Source organism: Perca fluviatilis, chromosome 20, assembly GCF_010015445.1.
Source record: "Perca fluviatilis chromosome 20, GENO_Pfluv_1.0, whole genome shotgun sequence".
NCBI classification, from domain to species: Eukaryota; Metazoa; Chordata; class Actinopteri; order Perciformes; family Percidae; genus Perca; species Perca fluviatilis.
In genome coordinates this window covers 8434445-8451619 of record NC_053131.1, presented here as the reverse complement: position 1 = coordinate 8451619, position 17175 = coordinate 8434445, and the positions used below count along the sequence as shown (strand labels likewise).

Below are 17175 nucleotides of genomic sequence, written 5' to 3'. Positions count from 1 at the left end.
AGAAGGGGGAGTTTTGTGCCAGGCTATGAAGATTCACAGAGCTCGGATGTTTTTGTCTTTCTTGGAAAATGTATGCCAACTAGACTACATTTTAAAGTGTTCCCATTTCTTTGGAATTTGCTACTCCAGTGTTTAGTGGATCTGAAATACTTCATCACCATGTTTATGATTAAAAAAAACACGATGGACTCTTCAGAGGAGGTAATTATCTTGTAATGGTTATGTCCCCTTCATCTCTAAAGCTGAACGCTGCGGTTGTCCTTCCTCAGCGGTGGCGTCACACGCATCACTCGAGTTTCTGTGCGCGAAAGTCGCCGGACTACACAATTTTCTAAACATATCCATACTGAGAAATACAGAGAGAGTTTTGTTGAGCTGATAGTCTTACTTAGCTTTGTATCAACTCATTTGGTAATGACTTGAATGTAACAGACGTTCATTTATATAAAATAGTTGTGCACTATAGCTTTAATTTGGTTTAATCACAATACAATCTTCAATTGGTGTGGTTTGCTGCCAAGTGGGAGACTGAGAGATAACCCTTTAAAAGTGTTCCAGACATGACCTACTGGGGGGAGAGCACCCAGGACCCACTGGTGTGACTACGCCTCCCAGCAGGCCCAAGCTAGAGAACATTAAATCAAACAAGTGAAAGTAAATGTCAACTCACTGTTTACTTCCGTCCCTGTACTGTTTTCTGTATTCTACATTTGAAACCGGCACTCTTCTCCACAGGCTCGCAGTGGGAATAAGGTTCAGTTCCAACATCTCAGACATTACAAGCAATCAACAGTAAAGACTGCAAGTGTCAAATGTGCTGTGCTCAAACAAGAGTAAGGATTTTAAAGGTCAGAGTGACTGCACCCAGACAATAGCCTTGAGAAACTGAGAAAATTGGCAACAATTACATCTAGACTGACAATAGGCTCTTTTATCAAATCCCAGGATTTACAGGCACCAAAAAAAATTGAATTCGAGAAAAACATCCTCTTCCCAGTCTCTTTCCTCCTAAAAGTTCATGACATTTCAGGGTTTATTTTTCTTCCAACATTGTGGTCTGCAACAGTTATTTAGCCCCCCTTTTTGTCCCAGTCCATCTGAACATTGACAAAGATGTTAACATCTGTTCTGCTTTGTGCGCCTGAGCAGCACATTAAAACAACTAAATATGGGAGTAACATAATGAGAGCAGGGGATAATAGGATGTCTTGTTGACAACCAGTTGTTCTGTGGTCAGGATCATTGCCATCTTGTACGACACTCTCCTCTTGTTTCCTGGTGTGGTACATCATGGGTGCAGCTGGCGGGGTGGGTGCTGTCAGCTCTGCCCTCTAATGGGCTCGTGCTTTAAGACAGACAGAGCCAGGTGGATCTTACAATGTCAATGAGCCTCCATGAAGTAGTACCAGTGGTGGACTATACTAAGTACATTTACTCAAGATACTTAAGTACAAATTTGAGGTACTTGTACTTTCTACTTCTACTGCAGAGAAATATTGTACTTCTTACTCCACTGCATTAATCGGACAGCTTTCCTGTAATTACTAGTTACTTTACGATTAAACACTTTTGTGTCATTTTTTGTGATTAACAATTTTTTATTTTTTTTTTACATATAAAACATACAACTTGCAACATGAACACATCCCTCCCCCTCCCTTAGTCATCATCACCGACCCAGCCAAAAATCAAGAAAAGATGACACCGTAACTACAATATTCAAGACCATTCAACAGAATAGTCACAAAATAGACAATAAACCAAAAAACACATGTTTAAGTGCATAAAGGACAAAGCTTCTTAGGAGCTCTCCAGAGAGCTCAGGTACTTTCCCCATTTTCTAGTGTAGACATCCAATCTGGCAAACTGTTTATATGACATTTTTTTCAATCCTAGCCATCTCTCACAAGCCCTCTCCTGGATTGACGGCACCCCTTCATTCCTCCATCCTCTTAAAATAGTCTGTCTGGCTATCATTAAACTAGTCTGGACCCAGCTTCTTATGTGCTTATCTATTCCGCTTAGAATCGGTCCATCTCCCAGAACAAATCATCTCAGGCTGTATGGAACCTGGGTCTCTGCAGTCCGACATAGGTTATCATGTACCCCGGTCCAAAATTCTTGGACCTTATCACAGGACAATAGGACATGAAGTAACTGGCCGTCCACTGTCTTACATTTCCAACAATTCGGTGTGTCTTTCAGACCAATTCTAAACAATCTGGTGGGAGTTCAATAGAAGCGATGCATAATCTTGAACTGAATGAGGCGCAACCTTTACATTGCGTGACATAGTTTCAATATCCCTACAGATTCTGTCCCACTCCTCATCATCCAGTGTAATACTCAGATCCCTTTCCCATGTCTTTTTCAGGGCTGTCCAGGCTGAGCCTAGGCATAAGCAAAGAATAATACCTAGAAGCTCTAGAACTGTTTGGATCATTTCCAGTTTCTAAAATGTGAGGAATTTTCTGCATGAGTACTTTTACTCTTAATACTTTAAGTACATTTTCCTGATGATACTTTTACTAAAGCAACATTTTCAATGCAGGGCTTTTACTTGTAACGAGAGAGTATTTTTACAGTGTGGTATTAGTACTTTTACTTATGTAAAGGATCTAAATACTTCTTCCACCACTGCTCAGTACACAGTCATATAATGCTGCGTGGCTTCAGTGTTGGTCAGTCTGTGGGTCAGTTGGATGGATTGCCATGAAATGTAATGCTTTTTCATTCTCAGGCTTGCTAACCAATGCCAGCCAATTAAGGTCTGGATCCAAGGATATGATGAAACATGTTTCTTTGTCATGGCTGCTGATGTGTTTTCATCTTTTGTACTATGGGCCCTATTTTAACGATCTGAAACGCAAGTGTGAAATGCCAAACGCAAGTAGCTTTGTGGGCGGATCTCTGGCGCTGTTGGTATTATACCGGCGGGATAAATGACTCTTGCGCCCGACGCAAATCTTAAATGGGTTGGTCTGAAGTAGCTAGGTGTGGTTTGGGCGTAACGTGAAAATAACCAATCAGAGCGTCATCTCACATTCCCTTTAAGAGCAGGCGTATTGTTCCGTGGCGGATTGCTATTATGACGGCGGATTTGCCTGGCGCACGCCAGCGGGAGCTGTCCGGGATGCGGCAAAGTAACAAATGCCCGTCTTAGCCGGGTGACGATGTTGCTGCGGCCTCTCGGGCGCATCTAATCAAGTCTGGAGAGGATTGCTGCAGCCATGGAGCGTGGGCCTCCAAAGCACCACCTGCACCTGTTGTGCCCCTTCCTCCTCCCCCCACTCTATCTCCGTCCACCCGCTCCATCAGGAGCGCATCGCGCATTACTCCAGATTCACCAGATTCCGCCGGAGTGTCCAATCCCACCGTAGTTCAACATCACGTCTCCTTAAGTCCTCTAATATTTCCTCATTTATGTCATCAACACATCCATGATTCATGGAAATGTTGTGTAAAACACAACAAGCCACAAAGAATGCTACGACTTTTTGAGGACTGTACTGTAAAGTGCCTCCTGACCTATCCAAACACCTGAAGCGCATTTTCAGTAATATTTTTCTTTGTAATTATGTATGGTTTTCAAAAATGGGAACTGCTGTAGATGAGAGAAGTGTATGCGCGTTGTGCACACGCTACATTTAGGCCAAGCATGCGCCCCTAAAATAGCATCTGAATAACGCGCTACTGACTTTAGACTAGCGCCACTGACTTTAGACCAGGTTTTTCCTGGTCAGTGGCGGAATTGTTTTCTGAAACTGCAAAATAGGACTACGTAACGCTTGCGCCTGAACACGCCTCCTCTTTTCGCTGAACCGCCCCCGGGAGCGCAAATACAATCCCTAATTTACCGACGTGCGTCTGTGGAGGGAAAAGTCCGCTGTGCGTCGGGTGCAAAATAGGAATGATACATGCGTCGGTGTACAAAGGCAATTGCGCTGAGTGCAAGATAGGGCCCGATATGTGTAATTGTTGTTGCTTGGGAACACAAAATGAATTTCAGAGTAAACTGATAAACTAGTAAAGTTGTAACGTATCGTATACAGGTATCCATGGTGCACAGAGGATGAACCTAATCATTTTGGTGATCCTCTGGCCTTTCCTCTAACTTTAAAATGTGTCAGATACTTTGGTTAATGATCACCAAATACCTGAAAAATTAGTGACATCCCTGTAAGACTCAGCCGTGATTCATGTTCACAGCTGATGTACTAAACTTAGATGGTGAATGCGGTAATCATTATACCTGTTAACCACCAGCATGGTAACACTATTACTGGGATCATGCTTGTCATTAGCATTTAACTCAAAGCCCTGTCACAGACACCCTTAGTCTAACTATTGTCCATTTTTATGGAAATTCATTTTGTGACCAGCAACAGAACAACATACATCACATTAAAACATCACACAGAAAGGCATCAAATACCCTCCATCTTCATAGTAACAAGCATTATGTTCTTCCAGACTCAAAGACTGTTTCATCTTTGTACAGCTTCTGTCACCTTGCCATTTCATTTATCAGAGCTTTTACATGTCCACATTCCTGCCAAAGCACTGAGGTCGTCCTCAGTGTTCGCTCCTTGATGTTTAAGTTCAAGTTTTCGCTGAAGACGCACTTCTATTTGTGGACATTTGACTCCTTGACCTTTTTCTCTTGTTGGTTATTTTGTATTTGTTTATGTGTTTGTGTATGTTATCCATTTTTTTTAGCTTGTTAAGCACTTTGGTGAATTATGGTTGCTTTTAAATGCTAAGTGCTGTATAAATAAAATTGAACTTGAACATGAAGCCCAATGTTAATTTAAAATCCCCAAGGAATTAGGAACAAAATGGTTCTCCAATTTGTTCTTCTTACAGTTTAAGAGACTAAACCACCACCCTATTGTAATAAGCTGTTCATCATGGCGGACATGGGGAAGGAAGGGGTGATGTTCACCAGACTCCGAGCTCTTTCTCTTCAGTGGATGACCTGTTTGAAAGTTTGAGTAGCCTAAGGATTCTCTTATACAGAATGAAAGAAAAATATGTGACCCACACTTTGAATGACGGTTTAGAAAAAAGGAAGAGATGTTCTTTGATAGTCCCCAAGGACCTCGGTCTGCTTGAAGTGGATTCCTTGTTGGACCAGAATCTCTTCACCTCTTTTTATAGTCACCCTCAGTTGTGGTGGCCCTCCAAAATTAAATTGTGGGAGGTAGCAGTAAAATAACGTAACCACTGACCATTTTCTTCTCTTTCTTCTTCTGTTTGGCAGCTTATCACATCCAGTTTAATCTTGCATCGTATCGCTCCTCATATTTTTTTTATTTTCACAAGCTGTTAGGTAGCCTCAAAGCCAGGAGAGGAGGGGTCTAAAAATAACAATAGAATAAATACAATGGTGCAACCGTGTGGCTCATGCACTTAAAGTGATAAGTTGCAGTGCATGTGCTTATTTATACAACCAGTGAAGCATTTAGGATGCAGATTGCTTCTGGATAAGGGCTATTGTGGAAGCGAGATGTATTAGTCGTATTAAAGCGTAGTCTTTTACCCAAAGGGAGACGACTGATTAGAGGGTTTGCAGATGTGGTTTAGTTCAAAGTTCAAAAATGAGAAAACAGGAGTACACAGCCAATTAATTTTGAAGCTGCTCCACACGACTCCATGTCCATCAGTGTTCTCTCGTGGGCTGTAGAATTACCATACCATACAGAAGGTGAGCACACTTTCTATTACCACTCTGTAGAGCTGTAACTTTGCAACCTTTGACACTCCAAATTTCCTAAGCTGTCTTAAAAATAATAGTCTTTGGCGAGCTTTCATCTGGATGATGGTAGTCTCACATTGCCAGACCTTTATCTCCACAACGCTGTGGAGGAGGGTCTGGCTAGTCCACACAACATTCCTGGATGGGAGAAAACGTGCTTTGGTTTATTGCCATTACTTTAAGCCAATCACATTTTGGGCGGTGTTAAGCGCCGGACGCAGGTATGATGCCTCTGCAAAATAGCCTTGGGAAGGAACTTGTTTTGGTGGAACATGTGCACATAGGGAGGCGAACTCTGGAATTAAAATGGCTGTCGAGTGTGCGATTAGAATTTTACTCAAAAAGATAAATATAATTTGATTGTCGGTTCTAGCTCGGAGGATGTTTCCCAAATCGACCAGAGTTTAGAATGCCAACACAAAGAAAGCGGAAGGTGAGGGACATCTAGCGAAACCTCCGGCGGCACCGGAACAATCCCATAAATGAAACGTTGTTGATATAGACTAGGATGATGGTGAAGTTGTCTTCCCATTTCAGGGAGGAGGAGATTGTACTGTAGTCCTGAGAAATTTGGTTGTTGATGACTCGCGGTAGTAGCAGTAGCTTTCCCTGTTTTTTTCGGAAGTCCACCACAAGTTCTTTAGTTTTGGTGATGTTCAGTTCCGGATTGGTATTGCTACACCAGTCGACCAGAGAGGAGACATGATTTCTGATAGCAGAGTACATCCTAGTTCTGCTGAGTTATATTTCCTTTTTGGGGATTGTTTGCTCTCAGATTAGTGAAAAAAGAAACGGTCAAAAAGGTCATGTTTTTGAGCAGGATTACAGAAAAACTACGATTACGATTTTTATGAAAGTTGGTGGAAGGGTGTGGCATGGACCTAGGAAGAGCCCATTTGAATCACAGGGTGGATACCCAAATTAGTTTTCACTTTCGTTAACATTGGGCATTAGTGCTGCATTCATGGAGTGTTGTAATAGCTAGAAAAATGAATTCAAGACTGGGAAAATTCCAATAACATGGTGAGATAGGGCATGCCTTGGCGGAAGTCTGCACTCTCCATATGTCCTTGTAGTTTCATTATTTGTTCTGTAAACGTTTCTCCTAAGTTTAAAATGTTCTACACTTTTACTGGACAACATCTGTAATTATCTTAAATTTGAATGTAGAATTTAAATCTGCAAATTAACTACAGCCATGACATAAACATGGTGGAGATAAAAGTAGTTGACAAAACCTCAACTCAACATCCACTTACTGGCTTCCTCTGAAGGCATTTCTACTTCTGTTCAACATTATTATAATCTCATGCAGTACCTCTAATTTATATTTGCATAAAGAGTTGCTTTATTATCATACTGTAATATCCAATTTAGATTTATTTTCGAGCTACTGATTGAAGTCTTGTCCTTTTATTTCTTTTCAAATGCTGATCTATCTTCAGTGGGTGGTTAATCATTTCATTCACCCATCACACCATTCACTCCACTGTGTCTAATTCTAAAATCAATTTATTATTATCTTGCACAACATAAATATGTCTGCAAAAAAGTATGATCTCTACTTCAAAAAAGGATTTTTGATTTTTTTTCAATCAAGTTTCCAGGTCTGGAGATATACACGCACGCGCACACACACACACACACACACACACACACACACACACACACACACACACACACACACACACACACACCATTCTGAGAAGACAAAGAAAATAGCAGTTGCGTGGTTTTTCTGGAACAGCTGCAGAATGATATTGACTTTCTTCAAGATGGATTAGTCACTGAAGAATCCGGGAAGGAAATTAGTATCCTGCATCACGGCCAGAGTGGTCTCTTGGTTCTCCTCTAAATTTCATCATGTTTTGCTGAATCAATGATAGAGACGGAAATTACCCTATCGCAGTGTATTCTGAGGACCAATTATAGTCTGATGAAGTCTTGCTGCAAACTATATTCATGGTAACGTGTCTAAATAGTTTTTTCATCGTTATGTGACTGTTTATGAGTGGATTTAATGTACACGAGCATGCTTGTTCTTTCACTTTGACGTGTGTTTGTGTGCGAGCATTTATAGGAATAATATTTTTTTGTTTTGGCAACACTGCTGGGGATGAGAGAGGGCATTATTAGTAGCTGTGAAAACAGAGATAACATAGCAGAAGAAACCCCAGGAGAAACAGTGAGGCATCTTGGTTAAAAGTGTTTGGGGAGGCACAGTTAGCTAATAGGGAACAACAGTATACTGTGACAAAAGCATGGTCCCTTGGTAGTCCCGTCAAAGATTTGCCAAACAATCCAAGAGCCTGTTTTTATCTCTAACAGGATTCATCATACTGTCCATAACAAGTCGCTCAGCCATACAGGGACTGATGGAGAGGAGAAAGATGGTTCTCATGCGGGATCGAGTCAACAAATCAGAGCATCCACTCAAACTGAGAAAACAAATTTATTTTTCTAAAGTAATTTGTACCACTGCATTGGAGAAAAAGAAAAGCATTTCAAGTCAAGTTTATTTATATAACATGATAGCATATACAATGTCTCAATCAAGTGATTACTTTCAGTATCAATCAATCTATTGATACTTCTTTTACTTAAAGTTGCAAACCGTTGAGACTGAACATACATATGCTAAATTCTTCTGTTTTCCCCTAACATGTTTATAATACATGCTTTCATCACAATACAATAAATGCTTGTAGCAACTAAAGCGTGATTAATGTTATGGTCATGTTAAGGCAAATCACAGCACTTGCTGATATTTTGTTAAGGTTAGGAAGGATTGTGGTCTTGGTTGCATTTACCAAAACCATGATCTTTTCCTAAACTTAATCAAAGATTTTAGAAGCCTAAACCTTTTCACACTCAGGATGCTAACCCTGGTTTTTGGAGTCAAAGTCTTATGCTAAGCCAGGGGTCTTCAATGTTTTTTAGGCCAAGGACCCCTTAGCTGTTGAAAAACCCTATGCTAAACAATACAGTTAATGTCATTTCTAGGGGACATGGTCATGCATTTAGTCTGTAAAATAGCCAAAAAATACTGGTCACAACTTTTGAGACCCCGAGATGGTGTGTTTAAAGTGTAGGCGGCGCCAGGGAGGGGCATGTGGGTGCTGTATCTACCCCTAGGATAGCTATAGCACCCCAAGACATTTCTGTGGTTTATTTATCATGTTTAATGCATGAATAATAGAATTTGTAATTTGAAAAATGAATAAATACATGAATTACACAAATCTCTGGTGCTGTCACTGGTTCAAAGTGCTTGTTTGTCCAACAAACAGCCCAAAACCCAAAGATATTCAATTTACAAAGAATTTGGAATCACCAAATATTTGGCAAGTTGCTTAATAAATTATTTTACAAGATAGATCAAATCTCTCTGTCAGTACCAATCAAACTGAACATTGTTTGTTAAAGTAGAATTAATAGCTGGGCAGTTGAATTGGGTTGCATAAGAGTTTACAGGTGTGCCTAATAAAGTGGCCACTGAGGACAATCGTTTCGGCAATACATTGCAGCAGTTATTAAGGAATATACATCTACAAATAATGAACTGAAATCAAGAACAATTTATAGAAATTAAGTAGATATTTTATAAGCCAAAAATGGAATTATAATACATCCCACACTTAAGGGAAAGCAACTTTAAAGACAAATAAGGAGTGAAGTTGTTTTTGTTTTCTGTGATATTTACTCCCCAAAAAGTCATGCTTACTGTACTGCAGTACCATTGACATCAATGTCTCTGCTCTCCTCCTAGTTTTATCATCATGATTCATTTTATGAACACTTCACAGCGATGAATCGAGAATGAAATCTTATTGAGCTTCCTTTATGTGACGTAACGAGAGTGCAGTGCTTTCTGTGGAGCAGCTCTTATAGGTGTTAAAGGAAGCTTTCTCCCGTTGGCTGCTAGCTAGCGGCTGATGGCACTGACTGATGCCTGCTGGCTGTAGAGGAGCCTGGGCTTTAGGTGGGAGGCAGAGAGACGTGAGGAGCCACCCAATGAGTTCTACCACCATCTCCCACCATGCGCCTGTTTCCTTTTGAGTAGAGAAGTGAGCAGGCGACCGTTTTGATTGTAAGGTATTCTTGTTAATCTCACCCATTGTTGTCTACGAAATATGTTGCAGCTGTATATCAACATGGTTATATGCTTCCCTGGCTTCGGGGCTTCGGGGCTTCATTCAATTCATGTCCCACAACTCTGTAAACAAAAAGAGGATATTTTTTGAGTTACTGCTAATTTGGACAGTCCCACGCTTTGTCTGTCGAAAAACATCTTTGCTGTGTTTAGAGTAAAGCTCGTGCTGCCCGAGATCGGAGGAAGTAAAAATGAAATCAGTTTTGCTTTGGGGTTTCCTTGACAGTATTTCTTTAATTTTAGAATCTGCTCCTTGAACCATACCAGGTGTGTTTGCGTGCGAGTGAGGGACGAGAGAGAGAGAGAAAAAAAGAGGAAAGGAGGGGGAGAACAGAAGGATAAATGGAAAGGATGACGCAAGCAGAGAGGAAATCCGAGAGAAACAAAGAGGAGTAGAAACAAAACAGTGCAGATAGAGAGAGAGCTCAAACAGATAATTTACCTCAGTGGGATAAACATGAAGGCATATAGGATGGAACGAATCTGAATGACAAGGCAACTGATTTCTCCTAATTGGTTTTGACTGTCTGTCTTTGAACTGCCGGCGTGCCGCGGCTCTGTTTCCAGGCAAACAGTTATCTCTTGCGATCTGAAGTGCTGCTTAATTTCTCAGACAAATATCAAACCTCTCTCCCCGCTGGATTAGTTGCAATTTAATAAGACTTGCACTGCGGCTGCTTACCAGGGTTCTTCTCTTGCCTTGAAGCCGAGGGAAGCCAAACCTGGCTTCAAGGTTCTTCTGTGCTCCACCTTCCATATCAGAACACCCACACACACCACCCACATATCTGACTGCTCCCACCTGCAGTTCCACATACTTGCGTAAGATAAGCAAAAAAAATGTTGAAAACATGTTTTAAGTATTGTTTCTCTTAAACTGAGTGAAGAAAACTTCCACAGAGTGAGATAATACCCTGTACTTCCAATGCAAATCGACATTAAGAGTTTTCTCGGAGCGAGTGAAGCATCTCGACATAAGGCTGATTCCTTCGCTTTTTTTTCAAGGTCTGTATTATCACACCCTGCGGTTTTTCTTCCCCCCCCTTTGCTTTCTGTTCAATAAATCAGATTTTAAGACTCTGAAATAAATGACTTTGTTGAAGGGGATGTTTCTGTTGGCACAAGTGCCGCCTGTCAAGACCTCAGCAGAGATGAGCTCTTCATTTGAGTGGCAGAGGCTTTCTCTCAATAGCATCCACTAACATCCCCTAACCCATCAACACGCTTCTTGCCTCACTGTCTGTCTAGGCTTTTATTGACAGCTTGCCTTCAGATTAGCTGACTCCGAAAGAAAGAAGTAGCCTATCCTGCTGGGCACATGGCAGTTAACCCCTTTTTTTTCTTCAAGTACAGCAGGCTTCAGCTCAGGATGTAGACTGGATTCAGATATGTTGTACCCTTTTATCTGATCATCTCGAGAGTCATATAACCCAGGGAGACTTCCTCTGAGTTACAGTTTGAGCCAAACAAAGACGCAGGATTAGTCTGCCAGTGGAAAATGAACAAGCGCCTGCCTTCATTGGGAAACCTCTCTTTTGCTCCTTATCACTTGATTGAGCCGTGATGGAATGCGATTTGATGATTTAATTACTGAACCGACTCGCTGCACAGAAGTCGCCGGTGACACAGAAATGCTTTTGGACATGATCTCTGGTAATCGGAGGCAGTGAATAACCAATTCTGCTCACTTGTTTAAAACTAGTCACTATCATTTCAGATTGTTTTAAATTCTTTCTAAAAAATACTAAGAGAGCTGCACTGGTCTAGATATTAACCCCTTAGCATTCCGGTTTTTTTTCCCTTAAGGAGCTTTAAAGTTGGAGAAATCCTCTTATTCCAGCCTGTCTCACAGTATTTTATATATATATATATATATATATATATATATATATATATATATATATATATATATATATCCTTCTCTGCTTGTTCCAGCTCTTTTATCGAAGCTATGTGTTTACACTGGGTGACATATTCATACCCAAGACTCCATATTTTATGGCTACACCTTTCCCTCAAATGGAAATATTCTGTATATCTTATCATTTTATACACATTTCATCGTTATTCCAGCCTGACATATTTGGTGTTTGGAAACTTTTGGGATTTCGCTGGAGTTGAAAATAAAGTTCAGTGTGTTTGTACAAAGTTTGGCTGCACAGTAAGAGTTTGTAGTTAGCCAGTTTACATTTTAATACATTTTATGTGTTATTAGTTTTAAGACTTCTTTTGTTGGCAATAATTTGAGTTGTTTGAGTAATGTTGTTTTGTTTGCCTTTGTACATATACTAAGTATTATATGTATATTGAATATTTTTTATGATAAAATGATTCAAGCCAAAAAAAAAAAAGCTAGCTCTAGAGATGTCAGTCAGTCAGTCAGTCAGTCGGTTGATCTACCGCTTTGGTCCAGATTTAAATATCTCATCACTTTTTGGATGGATTGCCATGTAATTTGATACATGATATCCATTGCGCCCAAACAATGAATCCTAATGACTTTTGTGATCCCCTGACCTTTCCTCTAGTGCCACCAGCAGTTTGACATTTGGGGTTTTGAGTGAAATGTCTCAACAACCATTGGATGGTTGAACACATGACATTTAGTGCAGACATTCATGTCCCCTTTAAGAGAAATTATAATAACTTTGGTGATCCCTTAACATTTAATATAGTGCCATCAACTAAGTACAGTCTCATGGAGCTGCTAGCATGACTCTCAAATCTTAGTCCCATTAATTTGTTGTTTGAAACTATGTAGTCTCGCATTGGCTAGCTTTACCACACGTACATTCTGGGATAGGAGAAAAGAAACCTCTGGGTTGTTTGCAATTCTTTAAACCAATCACAATTGTCTTGGGCGGCGCTAAGCTTCAGACGCAGCGACGGTGGCTCTGCAAAACAGTCTCATAAAGGAACTTGTTTTGGTGGAACATTTGTACCTCAATAAAAGAAAACGCCACGTACAATATTAAATTAAATGAACTGTTCACACAATACAGTAACATGACTATTTAAATAAGCTGGATACATGGTTAAATGACATTTGCTCTTACTAGTGTATCGCTCTGTGTAACGTTACTTCGTCCACAGCAATCCCACCAATTGGTCCCAAAACGTCCTAGTTAGAGAGCAAATGCTGTAAACATTCTGTGTAAATCTTTAGAACCATTCTCCGAAAGAACCAAGCAGGCCTGCCTTGTTGCACGATCCAAATGTGGCAACGCAGAGTGGAAGGTGTGGGACTTTGTCAGGCTTTATCCTGGAAATGTACTTTGGTTGATCCAGACTAGGAACAATGCAATATTGGACTCAGTCATCTCTCAGATTTTGTGTCTGTTGTTTACTCTTATAATAGTGTATTTTAGTTCATAATGTGTATGTGTATTATCCCAAACCAGACACATGTCTGGATTAAACAACACTGCATCACTTTTTAGAGGGAGTCTAAGAGCTGTTAGACAGAGCAAGTATTTACTGTCCTCAGGAGAATAAAGCTTGCATGTTATTAGTGCCACATGAAACAAGACAACAGTAAACAAGTGCCCCCCCCCCCCAACCCCCCCCACACACACACACACAAATGATGCAGCCACACAAATGATGCAGCCCGTCTCTGGGCCAATCTGTAACAAATATGACACTTCATTGTGACTGGAGCTGAAACACTTCAGTTTAATTTTGAACATGTCAGGATGTATTGGAGAGATGCATGATTCGCCCCCCCCCCCAAGTATCCTCACCATCCAGTCAGCGGTGTCAGATTTATTCTATGTGACAACTGTATGAATTCATGAATAATATAGCGGGTTTTATGAATGTAACTTTGAAATGCTGGAATAAAGTAGTGAGATGGATCGTTGAACAAGTTTGATCGCTTCTGACGAGGGATGTCAAAATGTAACCCAATTATTAAATTCAACAGAATTTACATTGTTTTACTAGTGATTCAGTGGGCCATACAAGCTTACATCATTCACCAATTTGTTTTGATTTGCTTAAAGAGCAATCCACTGATTTCACACATCAAAGTCAGTCTACTTGCAAACGCTAACCAGTGTTGGGCAAGTTACTTCCAAAATGTAATACATTATAGATTACTAGTTACTGTCATTATATAGTAATTAGTTATATTACAATAATACTGTCTGTGAATTGTAATGCTTTACACTACTTTTGCATTACTTTTGAGTTACTTTTACCAAAATAATAGCGGAAGTTTGACTTGGCAGGTAGCTTGTGAATTTTCATCATAGATTATTCATAATATTTTGTATAATTAATATGAATATGCAAAGTAACTAAAGCTATTAAAATAGAGAAGTAAAACGTACAATGGGCAAGTAGGAGAAAATGAAAATACTCAATTAAAAGTTAGTTACTTTCCACGGCTGATAAAATGCAATGGTATATTACGTGTAGCAAGCCTAAACATTAATTCCCGACATGTTTCTATCTGTCAGCAGCTCGGACACACTGCTGTCCGCGCTGATGTACCGTCACCTGTTGGGACACAGATGTTGTCCGTACCGTCTCTGGTCCTGGCTGTGATCGCGGGAACAGAGACGGGACAGCACCACGCAGCGTAATAACTCCTGAAAATAATGTCCACCTTGCAAATGTATCTGTCTCTGCAGTCATCTCAACCATCGAATACAGCAACAGGACATTAACACTGTTTCGCGGTGAGATTGTAACGGGTGTAATATTACCAAATTTAATTAGTAATGCGTTATATTACTGCGTTACAGCAAAAGGGAATTAATTACTGTAATTGTGTTACTTTTGTAATGCATTACTCCCAACACTGTTGTTAACACATAATGATCTGAGAAACCGTCATTGGAAACAGTTTGGAGAAGGGTAGGCAAAAAAAAAAAAAAAAATCTGGCAGGTGATTGCAGGAACCATCCGCCATTGTTGTTATGAACGAACAGTCGTGGCCGTCACACCCACCTAAACCACGCCTGTAGATGCCAGTGACTCCTCACAGGATGCTGATTAGTCGGGTAAGCTAGTAGTTCAGACACAAAGGCATTACTTGAAGACTGACGAGATTGATTTTCGTGTGATCCTGCAATTCTCGCGTGATCTTGTGATATCGCAAGAATCCAGCTGCCGTGCAAGGTAACATTTACCAGGCAAGGTCTAACAAAGGATTCAAAGAGTTACATGATGCGAAGTGTAGGATCTAGAGTTTTTCTTTAGAGCTTGACCCATATTGGAGGGGGAAAAAAGTCATGATATCTGCTGCGTCTTTTTTTATCTGTCCCACAACGCTATAAAACGTAATGGAAGTACTGGGTGCTGTTGTATGCCTTAAGTTAATTTTAAATTTTGAATTTCACAAAATCAACAAACATGGCCCCAACCAACTGCTCAATATGTGGTACTGGTACGGGAGGGACACATGCTGAATAAGAACAGATGTATTGTAATGTTTCCAGTTGTTTAATGGAAAGAAACAACTTAATATTATATAAATAGTATAGATTTTAATTTCTTCCCATATCGGTTCAGTTGACCTTTCAAATTCAAATCACTGTATCACTGTTTTTTTTGAGGGAAACAGGCCCACTTCTTTATTATCTTTATTGGCAAAACATTTTTTTAATGATGCGGTTTGCACAGTTACTCAGCGCTTTATCATTTTAGAATATTTATTAAGCACTTAAGAGTGAGCAAGTTGTGTTCTTATGCTTTTGTGTTATGGTTAGAATGTGCTGGTAGGAAAGACGTTATGGTACGAATGGTGTGTGTGTGTGTGTGTGTGTGTGTGTGTGTGTGTGTGTGTGTGTGTGTGTGTGTGTGTGTGTGTGTGTGTGTGTGTGTGTGTGTGTGTGTGTGTGTGTGTGTGTGTGTGTGTGTGTGTGTGTGTGTCGTGAGATTAGTTTCACATATATCTTGTATGTTTTATAATGATGCACCTTGATGATGTTTACATATATATTGTATGTTTTATAATGATGTACCTTGATGAGTTTTACATAGATACTATATGTTTTATAATGATGCACCTTACTAGAGTGGCTCTACAATCTCATTGTACGTAAATGCAATGACAATAAAGGCATTCATTCATTCATTCATTCATTTGCAATATTACAGTAAATAACAGTAACAAACTAAAAAACTAAAAAACTGTTGGAGACAAATTCACTTTCTCTCAATCATTCATGCAGTCCTGCTGATGTATATATAATTCCATTTTTCTTGCAGTTGTGCTTCTTGTACTCAAGATACGTAGGCAAGGCATGGCAGCTTTATTGCACATTCCAGCAACAACGCAATTTAAAGTCAGTTATCCATTAAGATTTCTTCAATAAATGTTATGTTCTACTGAAGCTTCACTGAACAAGTGTACAGAAAACCGATCCGTAGATCAGTCTCCTTCTAAGATTTCACAACGTGACACTAACCTGTCCTCTCTCTGTCTTGTCCTGCAGGAGTCCCACGTCTGGCGCTCTCTTCAGGCGGGAGGGACTGCCTGCGCGCCGGAGACACCTGCTCCAGCGACGACACCTGCAGCCCACGACTGCGCACCCTCCGGCAGTGTGTGGCAGGGGACGGCAGCGTGAAGCTGGGGCCCGGGGCGCGGAACCAGTGTGAGAACGCCATGACGGCGCTGCTGTCCACTCCTTTGCACGGCTGCCAATGTAAACGAGGCATGAAGAAGGAGAAGAACTGCCTGAGTATCTACTGGAGTCTTCATCAGTCAGTGCTGCACGGTAAGAACCGGCATTAACAAACAGAATCTGATGGTTCTTCTCCCGAAAGGTGGGCGAGCAGGTACAGTGTGTTTTCAGGATTATCAAGTGTGTGCCTCCCATTACACATGAATTAGGCTTCCACCTCCAGAGAGCTCAACAGTTAATTCCAGGCTGAAATAAAAACAGTGATTATTGTGTAAAGAATAGTTAAAACTGAGGCTCTGATTCCTTTTGTTCCACCCACACACACACACCCACACTTTTCTCATTTTTGTGCTTATTCCAAATGCTTTGCACTATGCAACATTTACATTCAAATGTAGGCATTCAGCATATATTTCTAGATTTAAAACAACTGAAACAAGTGCAACAGTATAACAAGGTTGACAACATTATGACTATCCTGCAAGTCAAGTGCAAATGTAAAAAATACATGACATGGACAGAGATGGCAAAAATACTCACTTCCCGTACTCAGGTAGAAGTACAGATTTACTTACAGATACTTTAAAAAATATTCTGGTAAAAGTAGAAGTACTGATTTACTCAAGTAA

General features: G+C 40.3%; 1 protein-coding gene across 2 annotated transcripts in view; it reads left to right on the top strand.

Moving 5' to 3' along the window:
• Positions 1-17175, top strand: part of gfra4a (GDNF family receptor alpha 4a) — a 372479-nt gene that overhangs the window by 276827 nt on the left and 78477 nt on the right. For both annotated transcript variants that reach the window (XM_039786361.1, XM_039786363.1), the window contains one exon: positions 16358-16639. In XM_039786361.1, coding sequence (XP_039642295.1) covers positions 16358-16639 — 282 coding nt within the window. The remainder of the gene's footprint in view (positions 1-16357; positions 16640-17175) is intronic.